Source organism: Eutrigla gurnardus (genome assembly GCF_963514095.1).
Source record: "Eutrigla gurnardus genome assembly, chromosome: 4".
NCBI classification, from domain to species: Eukaryota; Metazoa; Chordata; class Actinopteri; order Perciformes; family Triglidae; genus Eutrigla; species Eutrigla gurnardus.
The window spans coordinates 15237687-15265294 of NC_139918.1; the positions used below are offsets into that span (position 1 = coordinate 15237687).

General features: G+C 41.3%; 2 protein-coding genes across 6 annotated transcripts; both read right to left on the reverse strand.

Moving 5' to 3' along the window:
• Positions 1-3984: 3984 nt before the first annotated feature.
• On the reverse strand, positions 3985-9839 carry LOC311012574 (uncharacterized protein). Of its 3 annotated transcripts, none has more exons than XM_084008069.1 (7): positions 9385-9839; positions 8880-9016; positions 7492-7782; positions 7139-7414; positions 6814-6924; positions 6208-6251; positions 3985-5374 (listed from the first exon to the last, which is right to left on the reverse strand). In XM_084008069.1, exons 2-7 carry the CDS (start codon positions 8935-8937, stop codon positions 5201-5203), a joined length of 954 nt encoding a protein of 317 aa, XP_083864195.1. In that variant the 5' UTR covers positions 8938-9016; positions 9385-9839; the 3' UTR covers positions 3985-5200. The 3 variants fall into 3 exon arrangements, with proteins under 3 accessions (XP_083864195.1, XP_083864196.1, XP_083864197.1); XM_084008070.1 differs by having other exon boundaries at positions 6208-6244; positions 6810-6924; XM_084008071.1 differs by lacking the exon at positions 6208-6251 and having other exon boundaries at positions 5197-5374.
• Positions 9840-10489: 650 nt separating this feature from the next.
• LOC311012571 (ATP-sensitive inward rectifier potassium channel 10-like) lies at positions 10490-22807 on the reverse strand. 3 transcript variants are annotated; one of them, XM_084008062.1, is made up of 6 exons: positions 22593-22807; positions 16242-16587; positions 13723-13934; positions 13366-13497; positions 13114-13291; positions 10490-10956 (listed from the first exon to the last, which is right to left on the reverse strand). In XM_084008062.1, exons 2-6 carry the CDS (start codon positions 16585-16587, stop codon positions 10562-10564), a joined length of 1263 nt encoding a protein of 420 aa, XP_083864188.1. In that variant the 5' UTR covers positions 22593-22807; the 3' UTR covers positions 10490-10561. The 3 variants fall into 3 exon arrangements, with proteins under 3 accessions (XP_083864188.1, XP_083864189.1, XP_083864190.1); XM_084008063.1 differs by lacking the exon at positions 22593-22807 and adding an exon at positions 20721-20859 and having other exon boundaries at positions 16242-16555; XM_084008064.1 differs by lacking the exon at positions 22593-22807 and adding an exon at positions 20721-20738.
• Positions 22808-27608: the final 4801 nt, after the last annotated feature.

Here is a 27608-nt window from a genome sequence, read left to right on the forward strand (position 1 = left end):
GCTTTTTGTGAACGTCGCTCAGTAGCAACTGATCAGGAAATACCTGGAAATTTTGTTACAAATTACCCATTTCTTCAAAGTGAATACGTCTGATTCTCCCAAGTAACACAATGAAAACAAAATTTCACTATCACACTATCACTAGGATTTGCTGCTTCTTCTGCTCGTCTGTCCTGCTCTTTACCCGCCTCCACAAGACATGAACCAAGCTTTAATAATTCATTATCCGCTTTATTAAACCACTTTTTATAGAGTCGGTCTCATTTGATCTCTCCAATTTGATGTTAATACAGGAAAAATGTCACAAGTACATACAATTTCCAACATATTCATATCCATCACACTCATCCTTGCTTCATCGTTGTCACACATTTCCATCAGAATTCAATCATTATCAGTGACTTACAAGATAACCTTCACATTCTCAGCACTCCTGGTGGTCCCGCTCGTGTCCTTAACCTCCGTTAGTAACTCGAAGAAACTGCAATTCCAATTAGTTTGGTAGGAAGGAAGCATCTGTTTTAGACTCTATTCTAACTGCTTCAAAATCAATGATATTCAACTTGTAAGTGATTTTAGTAGTAACTTATCTTCCTACGGTAAAGTAAGGTTCCAAACATAGGCAGCTAAGGTGCAAATGTACATCATGTACTTTCATAAAGTGCTAACTTTCTGCCAATAACAGCAATATATAACAACAAAAAAAAGAAAAAAGAAATGCCCACACCATCAGTAGACACAGTGTAGGCTACAGAGCACCTTGAATACAATATAGTCAATCTGAAGTGTCTACATTCCAGTTGTAGTGCTACATTAGTTTACCAGAAAGTGCATTACCTAACATATATTACACTGCATTATAATGTACAACCATATAACACATCATTGTAATTTTCTTTCGTGTCTTTAACGTCACACTTCCTGTCGTTTTGGAACAGGAAATGTGAAAATGTCATGAGAGTGTCTCTAAAGAGTTTGGGGGATGTATTTTGAGCTCTATAAGAACTGGCTTAGCATTACTCATCTGTGTATTCCCAGTGATAAAAGCAGTTGCCATTTTCATAAATTTGAAGACACAGATGTGTGCATTAGTCTTGTAGGTTTTGGGGGAAGTATGGAATGTTTTGCCCTCACTGCCTCTCTTATCACACTAACCACTAGGGGTGTAACGGTTCTGAACCGAAACGGAAAACCTCGGTTCAGAGGACTTCGGTTCAGAAACTCATCTTCCCGAACCTCGGTTCATCCCCGCCCCGACCGCACACGTGTGTCAGGTCACTCAGGTTAGTTTCATTTCTGCAAGATGGCTAATAAACCTGAGCTAGCAGATCCCCCGTGTTTACACAGCTTCTTCTTCGTTGGTGTTTAATAGCAGTCAGCGTATACCTGGCTGTTTCCGTGACGCGAGTTTCACGCGAGAGTATGAAAAGTTTTCGCTTAATTTTTTTTCATAAATGCTTATATTATCAGATCGACAAGCATTTATAAAAAATCGGCGAAACTTTTTCATACGCTGGCGTGAAACTCGCGTCACGGAAACAGCTGGGTAAACGCCGACTGCCATTAAACACCAACGAAGAAGAAGCTGTGTAAACACGGTGCCGTCTACGCAAACAGCGTAGCTTTAGCAGTAGAAGCTATCAGGCAAGTGTTCTTTTTAAATAAACTCCTGGTGTACTTACAAACTTTAAAATGCCTCGCTTTGTGAGTACAGACCCTATGTCTACTACTGCAGAAGTTTGGTAACATTCCATGCATTATTAGTGGGGTAATTTACAAGATATACTGTAAGTACCATAGCGCTATTACGAAGCCGTTCGGCTGATCGCCCTATCTTGACCACTGCTGACCATCGCTAAAAATGCTTTCGAGGGGGTGTTTGGCTGGAGGTCTTGGTGGAAATTACCTAGGGTCCATTTCACTCCGGACCTACACTTTAAGAGAAGTGCTTTTTATTTATTTTTGTTATACCTCAGACTGGTGTAAGAAGTTTTTCATTTTTACTTTATTTAGACAATGTAGACTGGTCTTAAGACAAATGTTTATTTTTTGTATTCCTTAAGAGATTAATAGAAGTGTTTTAAAAAACTTGTTTAAAGAGAAGTGTTATACTTGTTAATATAACTAATGTTCATGTTCTTGATATATCCTTTAATAAAATCCAGACATTTTTTCTGGAAGTTTTCCAAAAGGTTTTTCAGTATGTTTTTAAAAACCGAGGTTTGAACCGAACCTTGAGTCAAAAACCGAAGTCGAACCGAATCGTGGTTTTGGTGAACCGTTACACCCCTACTAACCACCCACTGTTCTCATCAGACACTGGAAAAAAAGCACACTATTGACTCACCTATAAGTGGGGGAGGACCCAACCCACTTGGGCTCTCCACTAGGTCAGTATTTTTGTCTCATTCCTGTGTGAATAAATAATCCAACGTGTTATTTTCTTGGTTATAAAACTGTATACAGTATGCGTGATGTAAATAGTAGCTGCATTAAGGCAATGTGTGTTATACCTCTTCATGAACACCGTACATCAAGTGCAAAACATGTATTATCCCAGCAAACATATGACAGAGTTTACCAGCAGATGTCCATAGTCTTCCATATTTTCCCTCCACATCATCTAGTGCCACCTAGATATTTTTCAGAAGTTCAAACAGTCCAAAACTCAGTCTCCCGGGTGTTTTGATGACGATATTTCATTCCATTGAGTTTCTGTTGAACAGCAGGGCTCTCAAGTCTCACGCATTTCAACCTGTTCACCGGAATAATTAAAAAAACTTTCTCTTATTTTACGCAAATAGTTCACCGAAATGTGTTTCTGAAAACATTTTATGCGAGAAATAAGCTATGCAGTTGCTGAATCTGCCTTTATTTTCGATCGACAAGGGTCAGTTTAAAAGTTTTCCGAGAGCTTGTGGGAGGCGGCGCCAAAATCTCACTCTGAACTAAGTTAAAAACTACCCTGGAACAGGTAATCTTTCGTCTTAATTGTGGATGTTGTGACACATAACTTCCATGCCGATGCTGGCTTATGACTGTGAAAGCTGCCATTAGTTTGTTTTTTGTGTTATTAGACGGTGTCGAGACTATTTCTGTCTCTCTTGCAGTATTGTTTATTTGTTCGATGGAGACGTTACCCTGGAGGGGGTGTGTGCTTCGTGGGAAGCTCCAAGGGGAGGACGATATGAGCTCGGAGGGGAGGGATTAAGGAGCACAAAGGGGAGGGGTGTGTGTGGGGGGGGGATACTTTCAAATCGTAGACCATAGCTTTAAAATGAGTGAACACGTTTGCCCAAAAAATGCTGGCAAGACTGAAAGACAAAACCAATTCCTGATAATGATGCCCAGCTTGGAGTTAGTTTATCTTATGGGCTTCTTCTTTTTTTAAGAGAGCTTTTATATGTCTAAGTGAATAAGTTCTGAATTTACTAAATTACTTAACCACCTTATCAAGTTATAGAGATGAAAAACAAACTCAACTAGAAAGTACAGAAATGTTTTATAGGAACTTAAAAAAAATTAAAACAGTATACAGTTAAATACCGTTTTGACATATAATTAATTTTGTTTCCATTGCTGTATTTTTAAAGGGACAATATGTAGGATTTAGTGGCATCTAGTGGTGCGGTTGCAAATTGCAACCAACTGAATACCTCTCTGCTCACTCATCCGTTTCTAAGATTGGAGTAACATGGACAGCGGAGTAATAGAGAATAGTAGAAATAGTAGAAAATAGTTCTGAATAGCCGGAAATACCACACACTGGCCCTTTAATTATAAACTGATCACCTCATGGAGGAGATTAAAAAGCACAATTAAACAAATAGTTCTCCAACCAATCTTATATCTCATACTCTTCAAGGGGAGATGGTACACATTCCTGCCACTGATTTCATGCTGTTCCACTGATCCACATCTGGTGGCAGTAAAACATCAATTATTAGAGCAATGGTGAAGAAGTAGCATACTGCAAGTCAGCAATCATGTAAACCATTCAGAATTTATTGTATTTCTGAACATCAGCTTTGCAAATGTTTCATGGGAAGGGGAATGGATCAATACACAAGCAGCAAAAACATGGCATATTATATACAATTTTTTTACAAGGAATATTTCACACTAATTCACACTTGATGCATTGAATATATAACAAAATATAAATGTAAAAAAGATTTATTGACACTTTTCAAGCTTGCAAACCACTTCTCTGTTGTTGATACATTTGTTTAAAAAACATTGGCAGAGAAAGTTTAACAATTATAATTTAATTTAAAAATCTCTTGACAATTCATGTCTTGTCAAAAACATAAATATATTAATATATTTCCCTGTAAACGTAACTGAGAGTGTAGTTTAGTTGTATGGTAACCTTTTTTTGTGGGGGAAAGTGTTGGCAGTACAGCCTTAAATCTTAGCAATTTGAAGTTCGCCTGTGTTGCATTTTTACTGTGTTGTAATGTAAACGCCTGGACAGGTGAAGAAGTGAGATACAGGCTCATCCCCAGGTAAGGTAAACTTTAGGAGAACCGTGCAGTGTTCCCAGATGGTGCCTCATTTATTCATCCATTCAATCATTTTAAGGAAAGTTATAGTCTTTAAAGTGAATTTAAAGGCGGAGCCAGCCCACACCCATAATTCAAAATAAAATAAAAAAATATAATATGTGATGTTTGAATTTATTTTGGATCTAAAGGGTTCAAATAGTGAGGCTTCAAAAAGCAACCTCATAATTTGTGTGGTATTTCATAATATTTCTTCCTCTTAGTCCACATAAACGTAGACATGGAAAGCTTGAGCAACACCTATATACAAACGAGTGCATATGTAGAAAAACATTCCTGAATAATTGTTTAAGTGACATATAGATCGATGAAAACATGGAAATCTTTACCACTAAAGCAAATAAGAAAACACCTTGGCACACTATGCCTATTGTTCTCTATGTGTGTTTTCATGTGTGTGTTGATTTAGAAGTCTAATCTTGTATGGTTTTTTTTGTTGTTGTTTAAATGTGGACCCCAGGAAGACCAGCTGTGCTTCAGAACACATTCATCCATCCATTATATGCTTATCCTGTTATGAGTTGCGGCGGGGATGGAGCCCATCACTGCCGACTCTGGACGAGGGCAGGGTCAGGGTGCACCCTGGACAGGTCACCAGTCTATTCCAGGGCCCGAGCGAATGGGATTCCTATAAACTATGAGGACATGGAGATCTTTTGTACCTGAGCATAGAAGCTCTCTATCTGAGTCGGGCCTCTAGTCTCGGTGAGTTCCAGGGGTGCCAAGTGATGTCCCACATAGGAGTAGGTGGAGTTTGAAGGTTGACCTGAATCATCTTGAGCTGGATCCCGTGAGATTGTAGGTCCCACCTGCAAAAAAAACACACACACTTATTTTTCACTAAAGGTTGCCATTTTACTACAGACTTCACACGATATTTGTAACAGTGCTATTTTACTGTATTGACACAGGAAGTAATCTCTACAATTAACAGCAGCCCATATGGATCCTGAAAAAATCCAGAGGTCCTGCATCATTGACTGCAAAAGTCTGTTTTCATAGCATCACAATGAACTTGTATAATGCATGAAATTGTTTTTCATCAAGAGCAGATAACGGTGTCTCGCTGTGTATTAAAAAAAAACATCTCTTCTCTGTCTCTACATTTGTTCTCAGACTGAATATGACGTTTTTGTAAAAGTACAAAACCTTTGGCTCGTTAGTGACATGTAGGTCAGGTTAATTGGTGTGTTGCCAAAAAAAAACAGAAGAGGAAGCAAACAATCCTGTGGCCAAATGTAAATGACATTGTTGCAGTTTGTGTGATGAGTTTTGAGAAGACAACATATTTTGGAACAGCACAGCATAAAGAAACAGCATTTGAGTGGACGGACTGCCAGACAGCAGGTTTGGATAGATGGATCATGGTGCACCAGGTTCATCAGACCCAAAGCATTACAGGTGAGCACAAGAAGCAGTACAACCAGTGATGTGTGAATGTGGGAAACAGATTCATGTCAAGTCAATGTAGAGTCAAAAAAGACCAAGCATGTGATTGGTTGGCATTTGCATTTTGATTTTAAAAGCATTTCCTAATTTTGCCCATTTCCTCAAATCTGGTTTCAATTGTCAAATCGATCAAAATCAAGAAATCTGTTCCCTGGTGCAAATTAGGGATGTTAAAAAAAAACATGATGCTTACCTCCGGAACAGCATATACTGTATTTTCGAGGCTCTTTCTTATATCTGCAGGTCAGAGAGTTTAAAAAGGGCTTTACTGTTTAACTGTTACATTTAAATTCCCTGAGCTGCAGCTTAATCCAGTCCAGATTTTGAGTGTTTACATGACTCCATCTTCAAACAACACTTTGAAGTCTCTATGTGTAGGATTTGCTATTGTGTGATGCTGGCGACTCCTTTAGGTTGAATGAAGAAATGTGCTTTGGCAGATGAAATGCATTTACATGTGCATGCAGTCGCTTATCGATGCTAAGAATGAATGGGCTAAAGAATAAAGGCAGCACCCATTTTGAGGTTGTCTCTCATAATATATCGCCTAAAATGTTTTCCTTACAGGAGCTTTAAGTTATACAAGAGTTCGGCACAACATTGGCTTTGGTTCATTGAGGTCAGTTGTGGATTACTTGATTCATTGTTACTGTTTACTGTGTAATTTCATTACCCAATAACAGAGGGAGTTACAGTTATGGCAGAGGATGAACTTTTGAATGCTGTATTCCCATGTAAATAAATAGGATTTGGCAAATGCAAATTGTAATTCTGTGTCAAAATGCACACTTGGACTTACCGTTTCTTCTTCTTCTTCTTCTGTAGGCCAAAAGGCCTAGGCCTAAAACCAAAATGATGGCTAGAACTATGACCAAAATAACCACCACAGAGATAGGGAAAGCGGGTGGATCTGTGAAGAAAAAGAAAAACCGGATTAGAAAGGTATGCCTAGTTAAAGTCATGCAACATATGTGAGTGTATGTCACTGTAGCATCGCATCTTCAGCCGGGGAATTCAAAACAGACTGCAGTTTTAATTCTATAAATGTGTAGGTAACCAGATCTGTAGTATGAACACCTAACTCTGCATTTGTATCAGGAAGTCGTTTTGTCTCTCAGTCTTACCAGGATCTGGGAGGCAGAAGTTTTGAATTATTTCATAATTCACCTCCTTGCTGACATGGTTGCTATGGTTACAGATGATGGCGTTGTTCTGCAGGTAGAGCTGGAGAGAAGCACCAGAGGTCGTGACCCTCAATTGCTCTCCTCCCTCCTGACTGCAGGTTTGGTCGACGCATGTAAAAGTGCTGTTAATGTGAGAGTCCTGCGTTCTGCAGGACACAGTGAGCTCACAGGAGCTTGCATTTGAGTCCACAGTCAGATTCACCGGAGACACTGGACCTGAGTGAGGGGGGGGGGAGGGTTTAGAAACATGGCAGCAGAAACTCTGTCAGTGTCTGAAATGTTGACAAACTCACCTTCAACTATGAACGTGTATTCATCTAGTACTTTGTCTCCTTTAATACTTATTACTTTTGCAGTATAAACTCCACTGTTTGCCTCTTGTACATTCTTTAATTTCAAAGAGTATTTTTTATTAGGAAACTCAAATGTTCCATTGTCGAGATTTGAGACTCCTTGTCCATCAGGTAAAAATCGTACTAAAGATACAGTGTTGTTGAATTTCCACTCAACGAATAAAAACGTCTCAGGAACATCAGCATCAAAGTCCAGAAGCAAATCATCTCCCTTTTTCAAAAACTTGAGCCCTGTAAAGACAAGCAGACACATAATGCAATAAAAATCACACATTACATATGGTTATTTGGTCAATGCTGAATGTTACTCCATCCCTAATATATTTCTTACACATTGGGCCATCAGTTCAGGTACTTCAGCTTTTCTATGATTGAAACAGGTCTTGAAAAATGTCTTACATCAACCTTCACTGGTGGAATTTAACAGGTGAAACTGAGCCAACAGAGATTAAGATGATGTTGCTCAGAGTTACTTTTAACATGAGTCTCTTCTGAAAAACAAGGGACTTTCTTTCACATTGCCCTCTTTCCGTGTCAGCCACACTAGTGAGCAACTGTTTCCACTGCTGGCTGAGGTTGTAACACTAGGGTAGGAGTGAAGTTTGCATGTTGGAGCTTCTGAAACCACCGGAGGGTTTCACTCTGCCCCGCTGACGCCATCTAGTGCAACAGTTAGTGAGAAAGAGGAAGAAGCCCGCCAAGAGTGCGCACGTCGCCATGGATGAACAAATAAGGTTTTCGACCTGAATCCAGATCTTCATCAAAACGTGGATGATAGTGAATCATTTTGTTGACCGGCTTATGGCAATGATACTTTTTAAGGGGGGAAATTGTCATTCTGTGTCAGTATACAGTGTAAGGGCTTTGTACAAGAATGTTCCTGTGCAGCATCATTTGGCTTTCTCTAAGACTGATCAGACAGAAAGAAACACACACCTCTATTGTTTTATGAGGGACGGATAGGGGATGGGGTAACTGACATAACTGTACATCTCAATATATCTCAATAAAAGTTGTATAGCTTTAAAATGGTTTGCTTCACCATTGAAACAATTGACAATCAGCATATCGTTGAGAATTGTCTACATTACTCCATAGTATACAAGTCAATAATAATAGAAATGTGAAGAAAAGCAAATCTCCCTGCACAGCCACAGTTCCTCAGGTGCAGGTGGGTAGCAGGAGTGCGTAAAATCAATAGAAAAATCTTATCTTTTTCTAATAATAGAAATGTGTTCCAGAGAAACATGACGTTTCTTATCAAACTACCTTTGATGAAATAGTGCTATAAGTCAATCAACAGCAGGGAATATAAGAAGAGTTCTTACCTTGTGTGTTGCATGAATGTAGCAGGGTGAGAAAGAGAAGTCTGATGCACAGCCACATTCTGCTCACTGGTTTGCTCTATCAGGAAGTGATACGGCTTTTTGTGAACGTCGCTCAGTAGCAACTGATCAGGAAATACCTGGAAATTTTGTTACAAATTACCCATTTCTTCAAAGTGAATACGTCTGATTCTCCCAAGTAACACAATGAAAACAACATTTCACTATCACACTATCACTAGGACGCATTTGCTGCTTCATCTGCTCGTCTGTCCTGCTCTTGACCCGCCTCCACAAGACATGAACCAAGCTTTAATAATTCATTATCCGCTTTATTAAACCACATTTTAGAGAGACGTGTCTCATTTCATCTCCCCAATTTGATGTTAATTCGAGAAAAATGTCACAAGTACATACAATTTCCAACATATTCATATCCATCACACTCATCCTTGCTTCATCGTTGTCACACATTTCCATCAGAATTAAATCATTATCAGTGACTTACAAGATAACCTTCACATTCTCAGCACTCCTGGTGGTCCCGCTCGTGTCCTTAACCTCCGTTAGTAACTCGAAGAAACTGCAACTCCAATTAGTTTGGTAGGAAGGAAGCATCTGTTTTAGACTCTATTCTAACTGCTTCAAAATCAATGATATTCAACTTGTAAGTGATTTTAGTAGTAACTTATCCTCCTACGGTAAAGTAAGGTTCCAAACATAGGCAGCTAAGGTGCAAATGTACATCATGTACTTTCATAAAGTGCTAACTTTCTGCCAATAACAGCAATATATAACAAAAAAAAAAGAAAAAAGAAATGCCCACACCATCAGTAGACACAGTGTAGGCTACAGAGCACCTTGAATACAATATAGTCAATCTGAAGTGTCTACATTCCAGTTGTAGTGCTACATTAGTTTACCAGAAAGTGCATTACCTAACATATATTACACTGCATTATAATGCACACTTCCTGTCGTGGAAATTTCCTGTCACAGGAAATGTGAAAATGTCATGAGAGTGTCTCTAGAGAGTTTGGGGGATGTATTTTGAGCTCTATAAGAACTGGCTTAGCATTACTCATCTGTGTATTCCCAGTGATAAAAGCAGTTGCCATTTTCATAAATTTGAAGACACAGATGTGTGCATTAGTCTTGTAGGTTTTGGGGGAAGTATGGAATGTTTTGCCCTCACGGCCTCTCTTATCACACTAACCACCCACTGTTCTCATCAGACACTGGAAAAAAAGCACACTATTGACTCACCTATAAGTGGGGGAGGACCCAACCCACTTGGGCTCTCCACTAGGTCAGTTTTTTTTGTCTCATTCCTGTGTGAATAAATAATCCAACGTGTTATTTTCTTGGTTATAAGACTGTATATACAGTATGCGTGATGTAAATAGTAGCTGCATTAAGGCAGTGTGTTATGCCTCCTCATGAACACCGTACATCAAGTGTAAAACATGTATTATCCCAGCAAACATATGACAAAGTTTACCAGCAGATGTCCATAGTCTTCCATATTTTCCCTCCACATCATCTAGTGCCACCTAGATATTTTTCAGAAGTTCAAACAGTCTAAAACTCAGTCTCCCGGGTGTTTTGATGACGATGTTTCCATTCCATTCCATTGCTTTTGCCCAATACACTTGAAACGCTCCCTTCTCAACCATTTCACCTGTTCACACGTTGCTGATGCGAACACTGAGAGGAGTGTCTCTGACCCGGCCTCGTTCCTCCCCTCTCTCCCTGTAGCTCTGCTCCAGACGGACCTTCTCTGGATCGGACACCTCAGGCACAGTCCCACCGCCGTTGCTCTGGTACGCATGCTGGGGGCTGGACGGTTTGAAGACGGGCGTGGTCTTGGTCTTGGCCACTTTGTCGAAGAAGGCAAAGTCCGCTACGTATTTGCCCGACGGGGAAAGGGAGACGACAGGGGGAAACTCGTAGCCCCAGAGAATCTCATCAGGCAGGTAGGAGGTGCGGACCTGGCAGGTGGCGGAGGTCGGTTCCACCGTAGCGCTCATGATCACCAGCAGCTCGAAATCGGCCAACTCTGGATCCGTCCAGCCCCCACCTGGTGGAGGTAAAAGAGATGGGAAGCAAATTACACAGAGGTGTAAAAGGAAGAGGCAGAAAACTGGGAGAGGGGAGGTAGGAATTCATGGGAAATGACTAGAGTCATGTTGTTATGAGGAGGTTGTTTGTGCTTGTAAAGATGCACATGTATTCACACGTAGGTGATACAAATTCCTGCCAATGACTTCCCACTATTGATCGTTTGTGGAGGCAAAGCGCCACAACATAAAGCAAATGAACCTTAAAAATGAGAGGCGGAGGAAGTCCACATATACACTGTCAGTATATACATTTCTGTTCATTAGCTCGCTATATATATATATATATATATATATATATATATATATATATATATATATATATATATATATATATATATATAAAACCAATGAGATGCGATTGATCATGGAAAATGTCGGCTTTGAAGGAAGTGAAGCCTCAAACTGCATCTATAACGTTGCAAAGCAAGTGGTTCACGCCATTTGAGCTCAAAACGTACAAGACTAAATTCTTGTATGCGGTTAACCTTCCTTACGTGATTTATCAGTAAAGAACTCCTTTCACATTAGATTTACATTGACATTTAAGTCATTTAGCAGACGCTTTTGTCCAAAGCGACTTACAATAAGTACATTTGTCAAAAGAAGGAAACAACGAAACCACAACGTATCATTGCTGATAAAGTAAGAGCTAAAAATAGAACAAGTGTTAGGTCCTCATCTGAGTAAACTAATACTTCAAGAGCAACAGTGCTACGATCAGAGTGCTATAGGTAAGGGTTTTTTTTTGGGGGGGGGGGGGGGGGGTGTTAGTGGGTCATGCTAGTCGAGGTGAAGTCTGAACAGGTGAGTCTTGAGCCTTTTTCGGAAAATGGCAAATGACTCAGCTGTCCTGACATCAGTCGGGAGTTCGTTCCACCACTGAGGCGCCAGAACAGAGAAGAGTCTGGACTTTGCTGAGCGACATTTGTTTGATTTCAGCGATGGTGGTACCAGCCGACCAGCTGAAGTAGAGGAGCGAAGTGCTCGCTTTGGTGCATGAGGTTTGACCAGTGTTTGAAGGTAGATGGGTGCCGTTCCATTGATGGCCCTGAAGGCAAGTGTCATCGTCTTGAATTGGATGCGTGCTGCAACAGGGAGCCAGTGGAGGTCACGGAGGAGGGGGGTCACATGGGAGAATTTGGGTAGATTGAAGATAAGGCGTGCTGCAGCGTTCTGGATATGCTGCAATGGTTTAATCGCAGAGGCCGGGAGTCCGGCCAGGAGAGAGTTGCAGTAGTCAAGGCGGGAGATGACCAGTGCTTGGACCAGGAGTTGCGTTGCATCCTTTGTGAGGAAGGTCCGAATCCTGCGGATATTGTAGAGGGCAAATCTGCAGGATTGGGCCACAGCAGTGATGTTGGGGGTGCAGGATAGTTGGTCATCGAGGATTACACCCAGGTTCCTCGCAGTTGACGACGGCAATACTGTGATGCCCTCGACAGTGACCGACAGGTCCATGCAAGGGTAGTCTTTCCCTGGGATGAAGAGGAGTTCGGTTTTATTCAGGTTAAGCTTGAGGTGATGTGCAGTTGTCCAGACAGAGATGTCAGCCAGACAGTCCGAGATGCGAGTTGCAATGTGAGTGTCCGAGGACGGGGGAAAAGAGAGGAACAGCTGGGTGTCATCTGCGTAACAATGGTAGGAGAATCCATGCGATGTGATAACAGAACCTAGTGATCTGGTGTATAGTGAGAACAGAAGCGGTCCTAATACTGAGCCTTGAGGGACACCCGTGTCCAGAGAACAGGGTTTGGACATAGAGCCATTCCATGTGACCTGAAAGGTGCGATTTGTCAGGTATGATGTAAACCAGTAGAGAGCAGAGTCAGTTATGCCAAGATTACATTCGATTTCACGACTTAAGGGGTCGATGCAAATTTGATGCGATTAACATGGTGCAAATGGTATGCAGTCAACCTTCCTGTTCCATGATTTAAGTAAATGCACAATGCAAAGGTGCAAATTTGTGTCTGGAGGCCTCGGTGGTGCAAATGATGCAATTAACACTGCAGGAATGGCGGATTTATTCCCCCCTTTTAACAAGTAACAAATCGCCTACTGACTGCAAACACCCGCCACATCTCCTCTCTCCATCACCTCGCCATCAAACTTACCCTTGGCTGCCCAGGCTCGTAGGGGGCTGTTGTCATCGATGAGGTGGTAGAAAGTGAGGGGCAGAATGAGGAAGGGGCTGTCGCTGGACATGTCCACTTGGAACGGCACATTCCTCTGGTCCAGGCGAACGGTCTCCCCTTCCTTGGTCAGAGACGTCTGGAGCAGTTTCCCACTCACCTGTGCACATGTTTAGACAAACTGATGATGTTCATATCTCATAGTCAACACTCCCTATCTGTACACACACTTACCTGACACCCGAGCAGGAGACTCTTGCGCATGTTGGCCACCCTGATCATCAGGCAGGGTCGTCCTTCGTGGGTCGACACTACAGCATGTTGGCTAAACTTCACCGTCTCCCCTCGTTTCTTTGGCCGAGCAACCTGAGCATAGAAACCTCAATCAGTTCTGGTTTTAGTCTGATAATCGTATAATAACACTCGTGTAAGGGTCTTCACTCAACATAGGAACAGATGAATGCAGGCTGCAAAGAAATATATAAAGTTTACTTGAAAATAATCTGTGTAGCTATGTGGATCTGTGTATAAAGGGTCCATCTGTGGTTACTGTATCTCACGTTGCAGCTGGATGTTTAATGCATTGGCTACCTTGGCCAGGAAGGTACCAGTGATGAAGATCTCCAGCAGCATGGTGATGACGAGCTGGACAATGAGGAGGATGATAGCAGCGGGACATTCCTCGGTGATGCAGCGGAAACCATAACCAATGGTTGTCTGGGTCTCCAGGGAGAATAGGAAAGCCCCCGTCAGGGTCTGCATCTGCATCACACAGGGTGTGTGGTTTGACGGAGGGTCAAACTCTGGAGGAACGTAGGTGAAAAGACAACCAAAGCTCATTCAGGCTATTGTAATGTTGCATGTTAATATAACAGATACGTTTTTGTGTGCAAAAAAAACACAAACAAAAGTTGGAATATTTAGTTTTCAGACACAATCCTCTGTTAAATCCTATTTAAATGCAATGCATCAGCATTCACTTTTGACCATTACATTATGTGTCACAATTACCCAGGTGAGAATGTATTCATCCATAACATTAGTTTGGCACTATAAAAGAAGTGTAATAAAGTGTCTACCTCTAATATATGAAAGGTGAACATTGGACACGAGTTACAATAAGAAAGTGGGGGAGAGCGGGTGTTTATTGCACGAAATGACTTCCTACCAACACTAATGTTTGATTTTTATCAGAGGTAGTTTAAGTTAAAGATGTCATTCAGGGAAATATAATCAACACCAACATTCTGTGAACAGTCTTCACACTTCTGGGTGGTTGCTTACAGGAAACCCTGTAAGACTTCATGCAAATATGACACACTGCACCGCCACACCACCAGAGTATTCATATTCTCCCTTGTGGTTTTTCAATGTTCACGCTTATTTTCTCTTTGTTGTGAAGGATGCTGAAGGTGTTTATTGTACTTTCTCATGCCATATTGAATAGAGTCACAGGAGCATAGTCAACCCGTCACACTGTGTTACAGGCAAAACATTTTGAAGCAATTTGGCTTTAAAACTTGAGCATTTGTTACATTAAATATCCAGGACTAAATGAGCAACAATAGTAAAAAAAAATCAAACTCAAATATTAAAGGTTGAGAAGGTGATTCTCTTCAGAAACACTTTCTGTTATATTACTTGAAATCCTCGTAACATGCCGATAGCAATGGATAAATTAAATACTCTGACAAATAAACATTTTTTAAAGATGTTATCTGTGGGGTGGCCGGTGGCGCAGTGGTTACAGCAACCGCCCCATGTATAGAGGCTCAATGTCCTCGACGCAGTGGTCCTGGGTTCGACTCCCGCCTGGGACGCATTTCTCGCATGTTCTCTCCCTGTTACCACACTGTCTGAAAAATGAATAAAAGGCGTTAAGGGTGCTCTAACCAAAAAATTATCTTTAAAAATGTCATCTGTGGCCGTGGCAGGACTGTAAAAACCCTGTCCAATCAAAAAAGTCAGGAGAAAATAATTGGACGGCCTGCCTGTGTGTCAATATTAACTTCCTAATTGCGAGCACACCAATCTCGAGATCTTGTTGGGGTGTTCTGAGAGAGCGGCTTTGAACAGCGGTCTGAACGAAGGAAGCAGTACTTTTTCAGTTCTGCGATGCATTCAAAGTCAAAATCTCAAAAACAGTCAAAAACGTTGCTGTATCAGTTCTGCATAGGTGTGGTTTGATCAGATTTGACTCAGTAATCAAGACCAACAGCCATCAGAGTCTGATTCAAAGGTTGCTAAATCCTGATTGGTGGATGGAAGCAGGCGCGGCGCTACTATTGGGCCTGGTGGGCCTGGGCCCACCCATTTTAGGCCTGGGCCCGCCCATTTTGACTCATGCCTACTGATTAGTGAGTGATTTTCTTTCTAGCTGTTCATCCAATAAGCAGCCTGAGGAAAGCTTTGAGTGAAGGCTTCTCAGCCAATCTTCTACCCCGTGTTGACTACTAAGCCCGCCCACAGGCTGCATCGTCACCAGCAAGTGATCCAATAAAATGAATGACTTTGGCGCGCAAGCTTTGAGATGAGAAATGAAGGTGCGTGTCCACAGGGGCGATTTTAAACGCGTGTGGACGCGCCGCTTCCCAGTATCGCACGCTTGGCGGGCTGCCACTAGAGGATGATTGACAGGCGCTCTCCTTTAAACAACAGATTTTTGCGAGCGTTCGCGAGCGTTCCCGAGGAGGCGAGTCGAGCCCGGCGCCTCTGATTAGCATAAAGTAGATTCGACCTCAACTTTAGGCAAATGAGGTGCGGCCAACTCGCGCGCCGTCTCTCGACATTCGCCGCAACGCTACCAGAATGCATTGCACGGCTTTTCACATAGACAATGAATGGGACGCGGGGAAACACCGCTGCCTGTGGACACGCACCTTCAGACAGAACAGACCCCGTTTTTTTTTTTTTTTTTTTGGCTTATTTTAATTGGCCCATCCACTTTTCTTGTGGCCCACCCACAATCAAAATCCTGGCGCCGCTAGTGGATGGAAGCATGTGACATCACCTTATTGTAACTGGTGATTGGTGATAATGCTTCGTGCTGGGTTTCATTGGAAAGCCTACAGGAAGGGTAGACACACACACACACATGCACACACGCTCACCAAGAAGGTCTCCGTGCACCAGTGCCACAAGATACCACAACACCCCGAACAGAAACCAAGTCCCCGCAAACGTGGCCGTGAACAGGAAGAACTTGTAGCGCCACTGCATGTCCAGAAACGTCGTCCAGAGGTCACGCATGTACAGAGCACTCCGCCCGCTGACATGCTCGATGCGCACGTTGCTACGGCCATCTTTGGACAGGACACGCCTCCTCTTCCGAAGACTCCCACCGCCACCGGATACGCCACCACCCAGTAATGGTTTCAAAACATCGGTCTGTGTCTGGGAGTGGCACACCTTTTGAGGGGAGGAGCTACGAGAGGAAGGAGGTGTGGCAGATGTCATCTGGTGAATAGCAAAGAAAGAGGAGTTAAATCATTTCTCTGGTTAGCATGTTAACAGGTCAGTGCTGTTAATGGGATCATTTGAGATTAGTTTGGGGTGGACTGGGAGGTCATAAGCAACACTTATTGATCGAGGTTAAAAGGGTTGACAAACATTTCTTTAACATCTTTCAGTATTCAACGGCAGTACCACGCAATCTAATTAAGGTTATGGGGATTTCCTGTAGCATGCGGTGAAACTGCCCAAAATAGGTCTTGTAAAATTCCGCTGCAGCCACCTTCTCTCATTCTCAGGGGAACTCATCTCCACACCACACCTGTGATTATATTCTATATGTCACTAAATAAGATAAAGCAACTAGCAGGCAGGTTAACATCAAAATGTTACTTTGAATTATAGAGCAGGGGACTTTACACAGTTGTAAAACAAGTCAAAACACGCCTGAGAGGCCATGCACAACCATGCAAGTGTTTTGGGATTTATTGGTGAAATTTTTAGTTGAAAGTTTACTGGGAGTTTCCTGAGGTTGTCACACTCTCAAACATCATGTGCATACTGTACTTATATGCCTCGACTTAGCAGAATCAAAAGAGACATCCTCAAAAGTATTTTCCCGGGAATGGATTAGATTTTGCTTTAAGAGATTTCCTTTAACCCTTTGTATTCAACAGTACATAACGGTTTGTATGATATCTAACCAAAAGATATTTGGTCATTTTTTGGTACGTTTTCCTACAAATATCCACTAGTATGAGTGATCGGTGCACCTGCACAAGCCTCAGCAGGAGGAACCAAACAATACTATGTGGTGTTAGTTAAATAGTTACGTAACAAAAGTAAGTAATCAAATAAGTCAATGTTGACTTCTGGTTTAAGACGGGACACAAACAGCGGTCTCCTGTGTGAAGGTCTCCAATGTGTTTTTGGATCCGGCCGCCCTGAACCTCCACCTTACATGGTTGATCTTTAGGGTACACTTCCTGTCCTGGCTCACGATTACATGAATTATACATGAGTTAGCGTGCATTACTTTGTGTTGGCCTAACTTTGAGCATGTGCAGCATGAGCCAACACTCACAGTCAAAAACACTTGTTTGATGGACCATCCTATCACAATGGGAAAAGCTGGGGGGGATGATTAATTAGTTTAAGGTCCTTAGTTGACCTCAGTGGAAAGATCATTAAAAGATACACAAGAAGAACTAAAAATAGTCTACTTAGGGACAATTTTATCAAGGTAAAGAAGTTGCACACCTAGAACACAGCACAATCTTTTTTTTAATTTTTTTTATTGTAGGCCATATACAGAAAAATATAAGCAGTTATGGGCAAAACAATAGTAAATGTGTTACATTGCAAAAAACAACCCATGTGTCAGTCAGTGAACAAAGTACGGAACTGATGTTTAGTGTCATATAGTCTTCTTAACATCATAATCGTTTCATCATAATTAAGCAAACACACTTCCTCTTGATTTCAGGAGAAAGTACTGAAATGTCATCTTCCGTCTTTTAGGTTCCGTCATATTTACCAATTCAAATGAGGTAAATGTTTTCTACTTGTTTTCAAGTATTTTTTTCATAATGGCAGAAACATCTAATCTTCAAACTTATTAGTGTACATACAGTACAGATTATAAGAAAGTTGCTCAAACCATGTACTGGTTTGTTTAAAAAAATTCACCACGGGCCATTTAAAAAACGGCAGCGGGTCACAATTGACAATGGCATAGTTTGTAAGTCACATTTGTATGTCATTGAAACATTTTCTCAAAATCCGTTGCTCCATTGTGAACTGTGAACCACCAACGAAAATCACACGAGAGTCATAATGAAACACTGAGTTCAGACAAGAAAGACAGATTCTATGTGTGACCTGAATGAGTCATGGCTCATTGTCTTATCGTGACAGCTGTCACATGAATTGCCATGAAATTTTGTGCAGACATTTATGGTCCCCAGATGCTGAACCCCATTGACTTCAGTGATCCACTAGTGGCATCATCAGCTCGAAGGTTGAATGTGACCGATACTAAGTTAATGAACTTATTACTTGCAGAAATACAACATTCTCATCAGTCCAGGCTGATGAAATGTTGTGTTCAGTACCATTTACTTCATGTTAGCTTGCTAGCAGGCTAAATTAAGATGGTGAACATTATACACTGCTAAACATCAGGATGTTGCTATTGTCATTGTGAGCATCTGAGCACTTTGCAAGTTAAAGTTTTACAGATCTTACGATTCAGTTTTGCAATAACAACCTCAGATAGCATGAGTATCTGTGGATTGTGTTAGGTGCATGATTGCAGGATGTAGAAGTTGATAAGAATTGTGAAAAACAACCAATATCCTGTTTAGCTTATATCTCTACAGTCGATCTTTAAAGACATATAACACACAGAATTTCTTTTTACTGCATTTGTGATATCTAAAGGGTTGATTCTGAAGTCCAAATCCCTATTATTGTAATAATGGAGCGAAAAGTAACGTAAATACTCCCACAGTAATGTATGTGCTTTTAGAGCTTTACACTGTGTATTTGCATGAATGTATACCCTTGTCAGAAAATTCTAATGCAGTCCACCCCTGTCACACACAGACAGTTACTGTCACACACACATCTGACATGCTCACTTACGTCCAACAAATCGTGTCAGCCAGTAGGGTGAGGGTAACCCCCGAGAATGGAGGATAAGGAAGAGGAAAGAGAAAAGAAGGAGGAGTAGAAATAAGATCAAGATGTACTACAACAAACCCTCCACAGAGTCTCATTTGTCAGCTGGAGGAGAGGGGAGAAACTTGAATGAATCAATTAAGGTAAAAAAAAGTCTTTGTCTGAAAGTTTATCGAGATAACGTTTTTTTAAGGCTTTTCTGTTGCCTCTAACCAAAGAGGCCTTTAGTGGACAAAGAGTGAAACTTCTGACTGGTAACTGGAGACGGCAGTAAGAGTTTGGTCGGAAAAGGGCCAACGTTTGGCTTTCTAGATGCCCTGCTCAGGACCTTTTTTTTTTCAGCCTGACACAGGGGTCCTTTTGCAATCTTTCACTCAGGTGTTTTTGTTTCTTTATCCTCTGGATCCTCACAAGGCCTCTCGGTTTCTCCTTCTCAAACACATTAATGCAAAACATAAAATTCCACCCAATGAAGAAGTTATCAGTCCACTATCTGGACAAATGTACATGGACGCACTGACCTCACGTTTCTATGTGATTGTTGAATACCTTGTTCCAGCTCTTCCCTTCTGGTTTCAGGCTTTCCACAAGATTTTGGAGACTGGTTGTAGGGACTATCCTGTTCAGTCACATAATTACGATGATGGGTGATAAGAAATGGTACACAATGTACAAGTTCCAATGTAAAAATACTCAGATATAAGCAAAAGCTCTGTATTCAAAATCTTAAAGTATCATAAGTACTTCTAGAGGAAAATGACCCCTGTGACTGAGATATTATTATACATTGGTCTATATTATTAGATTGTTAAATTCCCACCATTATGTGCTCATGGCAGATGAGCCGGCCTGTGTTGGCAGGGCATTATCCCCGATCACCACTGTATGAGCGCAGTGCAGAGCATCAATTAGCTAGCTGGGGAACACACACTGTGACTCACATGCAGTAACAAGCACACACAGTCAGACCAGCTACGCAAACAAAGCACAAAGAAGCTTGGCTTGTAATGCGAGCGTCTTCATTCTGTGCTCAGGATGCCATTACTCCACTAAACATTTACACACTAAATAATTGTTTGAAATTGTGCACGTTTAAGGTCTGACACAGCATTTCAGTTCATCCCCAGGGTGCTGATGGGGTCGAGGTCAGGGCAGACCGCTCAAGTTCTTCTTCGACACCAAACATTAAGGCCATCGCTTTGTGCATGGGGGTAAAAACATTATTCAGGCTTTCTTAATTTAGACCTAAAGGAGCTAACCCAAAGACAACCCTGCACCCAGAATGTCCATATACTTTTGTCCATGTAGTGTAAATCAAAATATCTTACATAACCAATCAGCTGAAATTACATCAGAGCTTCACTCTCGGCATCGCCCTCTCACCCAATCTTCTCCTGACACTCGAACAAAACACATGCACGCTCACTTTTATCAGAAGGGGGATATTTTTGACCAACCTCTCCAGCAGGATGTATTCCATCTCCATGGCAACACGACAACCTTACTGTACTGCCCTGCCTCAGTGAGCCGAATCCAAAAACTGAATCAAAACTTTTTCTTCTGCCAAACAAAGGGGCGCTGGATGTTTTCCTGATCTCCCTCTCTCGTTCTCTCTCTTTTTCTACTTTCCTCTTTCTCTCTCCTTCCTTCTCTCTCTCCTCTGTGTACACAGGAATGCTTTGTTAGGATCTGAGATAAAAGAAACAAAAGACGCCATTGACAAAAACGACTCTGTCTCCATCCATGTGTGTGTGTGTGTGTGTGTGTGTGTGATTATGTGAGAGTGGGATTGCAATTACATGCGTATTTCTGAATGTGTGTGTGTGTGTGTGTGTGTGTGTGTGTGTGTGTGTGTGTGTGTGTGTATGTGTGACTGTAGGTGTGTATGTGTAATTTTGCATGCATTAATGTGTGTTTTAGTGAAATATTTGTGTACAATGTGTGTGTATGTGCGCGTGCATGGGTGTGTGTGTGTGTGTGATGAGTGAAAGGGAAAACGAGAGAACGAAAGAGAGGAAGAGAGAGAAAGAGATCTGTGACAAAAGGCCCTCGTTAGTATTCTGGAGTGAGGAGTAATCCCCCTTCATCTCTCCTACTCTGACTCCCCCTCAGCTTGCTTCCTTCACATCTCTTTCTCTCCTTCTTTTGTTTTCAAATACATATCGGCATTAACAGAATTAAAGGCGCCAAAATAAATGAGATTTGTTAGAAGAGAATGAAAACTTGACAATAAACATTTAACGGACATTTAACGAGAAATAATCCGATGTAACCTCCATCTCCTTGTTTCAGTTGATGTCAGATTTCCTCCTCCTGGTATCTAAAACTGCATGTAAAACATGCTGATAGTCAGATGACAGACAGATACTCAACACTTACTAGAGATGCAGATGGAGGTGAGGTAAACTTGAATTGCCAGAAAAAGGTAAAAATAGGTCACTAACATGAGTTAAGAGTTTTCTTAACGGAGCCGATATTATCTCCTGATTGATTTGATTAGATCCTTCATTACGCTCCTCCAGCATCTCAGAAATATAAATAACTTATGTTTATTTTTGGTTGTAGTTTTACTTTTGAACTCATGGTACTGCAGCAAACCGCACACTGAGTTAACTTACCTTTGTTGTATATTAAAACTACGGGATAAACAAAGACAGTATTTGTCCAATCTGAGGCTCTAAAATAAGATGCTCTGATTGGAAACTTTGCACCAAACTCAACAGATGTCTCTGCATCACATAACATCGGAGGACTATTTAAACTCGCCACAGCTCATAATGTGGCTGTTAATGAAGAAACTAGTAATAAACTGAACTTTCAACAAGTTAATGGTCACAACAATTAAAAAAAAATGTCATTATCTAGTTCACATTCAGTAGATGCCACTTATTATGATGCACTTTGCTTGTTACAGGGTTTCATCTGCAGAAAAAAATGTACATTATCTCTCCATAGTTCAGATTTGGTCAAATCATTGTAACCTCTGTAAGCTCTGTGAGCATGTGGGTGATTACATTCATTTAAAATTCCTTTTTGTTTTGTTTTTTACCAGTAAACTATACACCTACTAGTAGAAATAATCAATATTAATATATATTAGCTCATAAATGAAACAAAGCAGAAATAAACACACAAGGAAAAGTATTAAATATGTATAACAATGTGCACATTTCCTACCTGGATATGTTATTATCAATGCTAACTTACCTTAACTGTATAAGAAAGAGTTTTAATTTCATAATTTAAGAAAGAAAAACCTTTTGTTGCCATTAAAAATTATTTATTACTTATGTATTTTCATTGCACTGCTGAGAAACTAATTTGCTTACCTTTGCAGCTAATTGACCCGTGCAGAGAGGAGTTGGGAGTCCGGAGCCTCAGCCTTTCGTCCACATGTTGTCATGCGCACATTCAAACTGTAATTCTGCACGAACAGTCACTTCAGCAGCCTGCGTCCCACGACACCGATACACCATTGAGGAGTATTTATGGAGACAGTCATTGGCTCGGCAGCCTCCTGATGGTTTCTGACTGAAAGGCCCAGTCTCACTGCTCGCAAATTCTTCCCAAAGAAGACTTGGCTTTATAAGAGGATCTCTCCCTCTCTCCCTCTCTCCCTCTCCCTCTCCCTCTCTCTCTCTCTCTCTCCTGAATTATTGTTGTGTCCTCCTCATGTCCGTGTAATTTCTGTGACAATCAATCACCACTCCCTCCCCCCCAGTCTCAATTCTGAATCTGAATAAAACCAGGGCCCACAAATGCATCATACTGATTACCTTGAAACCTTTGTCCTGAAAGAATTAAGGCTCTAAAAGCAACTTTTTTTTTTCCATCATGTGTTTGTTGCACTTGTTGTTGCATCACTCCTTCACCTCCCAACTAAATTCACAATGTCCAAGATTCACATGTTTGGGGCCTCACATTCCCATTCTCAACTAATGCACCCTGGCACACGTGCACATGCCAATAGACCACCCCATGAAGCACACACACACACACACAAACACAGGCACAAACACTCTTTAAGGGGGCACCACAGAGCCCCCTATTCATAACTTCTGTGCCCAGCGTTTGCTGTGTCCAAGAGCGTTTGTACGGAGCGTCCTGTTAAGCTCAAACACATAAAGAGAGATGTTCGTGAGGCGAATACGGCCCCTTATTCTGCCTCGAGAGAGGGTGACAAAGCATTATTTAACTGAAAGAGGGAGAGGTGGAGGCGGTTAATGAAGACCAAATGTGCTGAAGATCTTAACGCAAAATTCAGGAAAGGCCTTTTTTATATATTGTGTGGTATTTGCGTGTTGTTCAATAGCTATGCAACGACAATACACACTGAAGGATGTTGAGAAGGATGGAGGCAAATCTGATGTATAACGGAGCAGCATCCTTTGAGCTGAAGGATTCAGTTTCCTGCTCAAGTTCCCCTCAGCAGGGTGGTTGAGTGTAATTGCATTTGCATTGAGGAAAAGCTTGTTGCATCAATACTTCCTCTGTGACAGCTGCATGCTGTAAAAGTCTGGTAGGAAGCTGTGCATTCGATAGGGAAAAAAAGAAACTTCCGCGCAAGCATCACAAAAAACACCCAAACCACAGCTACTTAATATTCACACCACTTGATTTTTTTTCTTTTTTTTGAACAGTCGCTACATGCAGTGGCCCTGAGAGCTTAAGAAAACACCTGTAAATTACAGTGTGTTTTTTTCTGATTGCTAAACGACAGTGCAACACTCTAACCACAGTCTGCACAGCAGCAGTTCATGTGGACCAAACTGTAGCTCGTTTTTCATTGCTTGAACACAGTTTTCAAAACTATACACACTTCTCTCCAGACTTTAACCACATTCTGCACAACACTGTGGATTTACAGCACTTTGTTCAAATGTTAAACACACTGCAACATTCAACACAGAATGATTTCAGCAGCCTCAGCAGGTGTCTTGTTTCAGACTTGGTATAGTGAATACATATAGATATAGGAAAAGTATATGAAGTATAAATACTTTTTTTTTTTTAATGGACCAACAAAGTCAGGTTGGTGGAGGGAGAAGAGAGGCAGGGAGAGTGACCAAGACAAAGCGTTGTCATTTCTGATGAAGGGGCACACTTCTAGACCAGGGTCACACTTCTAGACCATGATGTGGATCCTGGTCTCTCATTGAGAGAGGGAGGGTACAACCCAATCTCGCTGTCCGTGTGTATGTCACAGAATCTCGCTAAGGGAACAGAATTGAACTGACGTTTTATGATGACAGGACAACAAGCTGAGCCTTCAACAACTGTGAGGGTCAGGGTGATTTGGTGTTGAATTAAATATTGAACTAAATATTGCTTCAAATGTTGCCTTTCCAAGTCAGAAAGCACGTCCATCGAGTGAGATCTGTACGGGGCATTCCGTGTGTAGACCACGGGAGGTCAGTGGCATTGTTTTGGCATTACCGTGATTTGCGTGGTCATTTGACGGAATTACGGGTGTTTCCGTTATATTGTCACGGATTTTGAGTTAAGGGGCCGTGGCTATTTCACGGAGGGGCCGTGGCCATTTCACGGATGTCTGTGAGACCAGGTTGGCTGCACTGAGCCAGTTTTGCAGGTGATGTGAAGTGTTTAGCTCAGGTGAGTGCTGGTGATGCAGACTGTGGTTTACCACATGTAGCTGCAGTTGTGACCGCAGTCGTTTAGCAAATCGGAAAAAACTGTAAGAAAAACATTTTCCCTCATTAACATTGAGGGAAAATGTGAGTCTATGTGGTTCATCTCTGTTAGTCATTGTTTCTGTATTTGACTGTGTTTAATCACTTTTCAGCTTTGGTTTCTATATGCTATATATGCTCTTTGATAGAAGAGACGTTGCAATAGAAACTGCAACTGAAAAGAGGAAAGTTAAAGAGGAACTACCCATATTGCAATAGTTTCATCACACTCATGTGGAGGGTTTTTACCTTCCCATTCCACAAAAACTGCACTGTCACTTCGGTTTAGAGGGAAACATATTTCCTCCCAGATTACATCACCTAGGAATCACCTGTTCTGTGTGAAACCCAAAAGTCAATATTGACTTATTTGAATTTACATCGTTAAACAATAGCAAACATACTTCTTTTAAGCCAAACCGTGATATTTTACTAAACTAGTAGTTTAGCTGCATTTTAGTTTCATTACAATTCACATTAACAACATTTTTAAAACTGTCTGTACTATGGGAGAAAATATGGAATGTGGTGTACTGAAATGTAATTTGGTAGGAGACAGGGTTACCGTGTATATACTCAACCCAGACGCACACTGCTGGCAGGTGAAAAAAAACGTGCAATCGGGATTGAATGTGAGTTTGCTGTCATGGCAACTAAACTTTGCAATGAATTGCTGTTCATGATCAATAAACCACTACATCTGTATTTCTTTTTAAATGTCCGCCTAAAACACAAACATTTAAACTGCCATTTATTTGGCTTATGTTTTTATACATTCTGGTCATTATTATAATATTCTCATTTATCCGGATTTACTTTTGACAGTAAATTTGTATCACTGCTTCTCATATCCTTTGTTAAACTAACTAAAGTGCTATTGTAAATAAGGTTATTGTCATTATGTATCATATGGGCTCGACTACAGCTGCAGTCCCGGCGTTTTTTTTTTGTAACCTTACAGGTGTTTACTTTATGGGGAAGCTGGGTCAAACAAGCAGTGACGAGATGACAGCTGTTCCCTTCCCCTTTTCTTTAGGTAATTTGCTGTTATTTCCTATGACGACACTTACTGTAAGAATTAATGCTGAGTCATAGTTAGCCAAATGTTAACTCCATTTATTTACTACTTTATACTCATACATCACAACTCATCTGCAAATATTGTGCGTTTTACTTCAAATGTAATCTCTTCATAGATTAAGATATAGGATAACATGAGTCTTTATTTACCTCCAGGGGGAAATTCACAAGCTAACAAGAAGTATATAAAACGTTTTATAAAAATGTACCAGCAGCAATATTAAAGACCTTTCTCCTCTCATCCAATAGGCTTCTTCTACACCATGCTTAAATAAAAGAGCTCAGTACTACTTCCACCGTTATATTTCTTTAAAATGTCATGTTATACTTTGCGCTTGGGCATTGAAGGAACGGCAAAGAAGAGGGCCATTAAATCCGCAAACGAAGCCACAGAGAAGGCCACACGGTGGCTTTCGATTAAGAGGGCTGATCCGTGGACTGCTACTGGGACGCAAGTCGGGACTTGATCAACCCCGGCTGAGTCGCCTGGACGAGGGTCTATGATGTTGGAAGACCCGAAACACCCTATGACCCCAGGAGACCTCACTGAGTATGCGTCCCAGTGCATCCATGAGATTTTTCTTGCATAGATACTATTGAAATCAGTTTTGGGAACTATTTCAAGGTGGCACTTGGAGATAAATCTCTACACAGCAGGTGTAAAATGTACCAACATCCTACAGTGAAAAGGCAGATTTGGATATCTATTTTTCAAAGCGTTCTCTGAACTTTATCTTGATGGTAACTCAGGCCTGAGAGGGAATCAGCTGTTTACCACCTCCTCTGTGCTACAAGATGCGTGGCAAAATGGGGAAGGAAAAGAGGAAGGTGTGTGGGTGTGTGTGTGTGTGTGTGTGTGTGTGTGTGTGTGTGTGTGTGTGTGTGTGTCAGGGTCAGTAAGTGCTTTTGGCTCATGTCACTGGTGGTGTTGGTGGACTGGCCTCTGTTGTATTCATCCTTAGAAACGCTCTCCCTCCCTCCAGCTTCTAGCTCTTTATCCCGTCTCTTGCATATTTATTCGCCGTTTTGCCCGCCGGTACACTTCCTTCCTGTGCCGGCCTCGGCGTGCCAGTTGAGGTGAAAACACTGAAATGGGGTCAGTCAGAGTTCAGAGACCGTTGCGGTTTTCCATCAATCACAGACAAGAAGTAAACTTTGTGTCATTGTGTTTGTGAACAAGTAATTAACGCAGAAGACACTCATCAGACTTTTCTTCACCACACTGAACAAGCTATAATGTCGCATATGTTATCATTATTAAAAAGAAAGAATATTATTTTTTGGTTGTTTTTAACAAATACCCTTTGAAACCTTCCCTACAACAGCTATGTGTTGTGTTCTTCATCAGAACATCAGGCTCACTCAGCAGCTTCAGCTCCTCTCAGACACCTTATTCTGTGGAAGCAACAACCACAACCACCACATAGTCAGTAGAAAGGAGATCATATACAGTTCATCCATCTCAAAAAGATGAAGTGTTTACTTCTATTACGACCACTGAGATCCGATATGTCTGATATCTGAAATAGCACCGTGTTATATTGAAAATATAAAAAATAATCAAATCATGTCAAA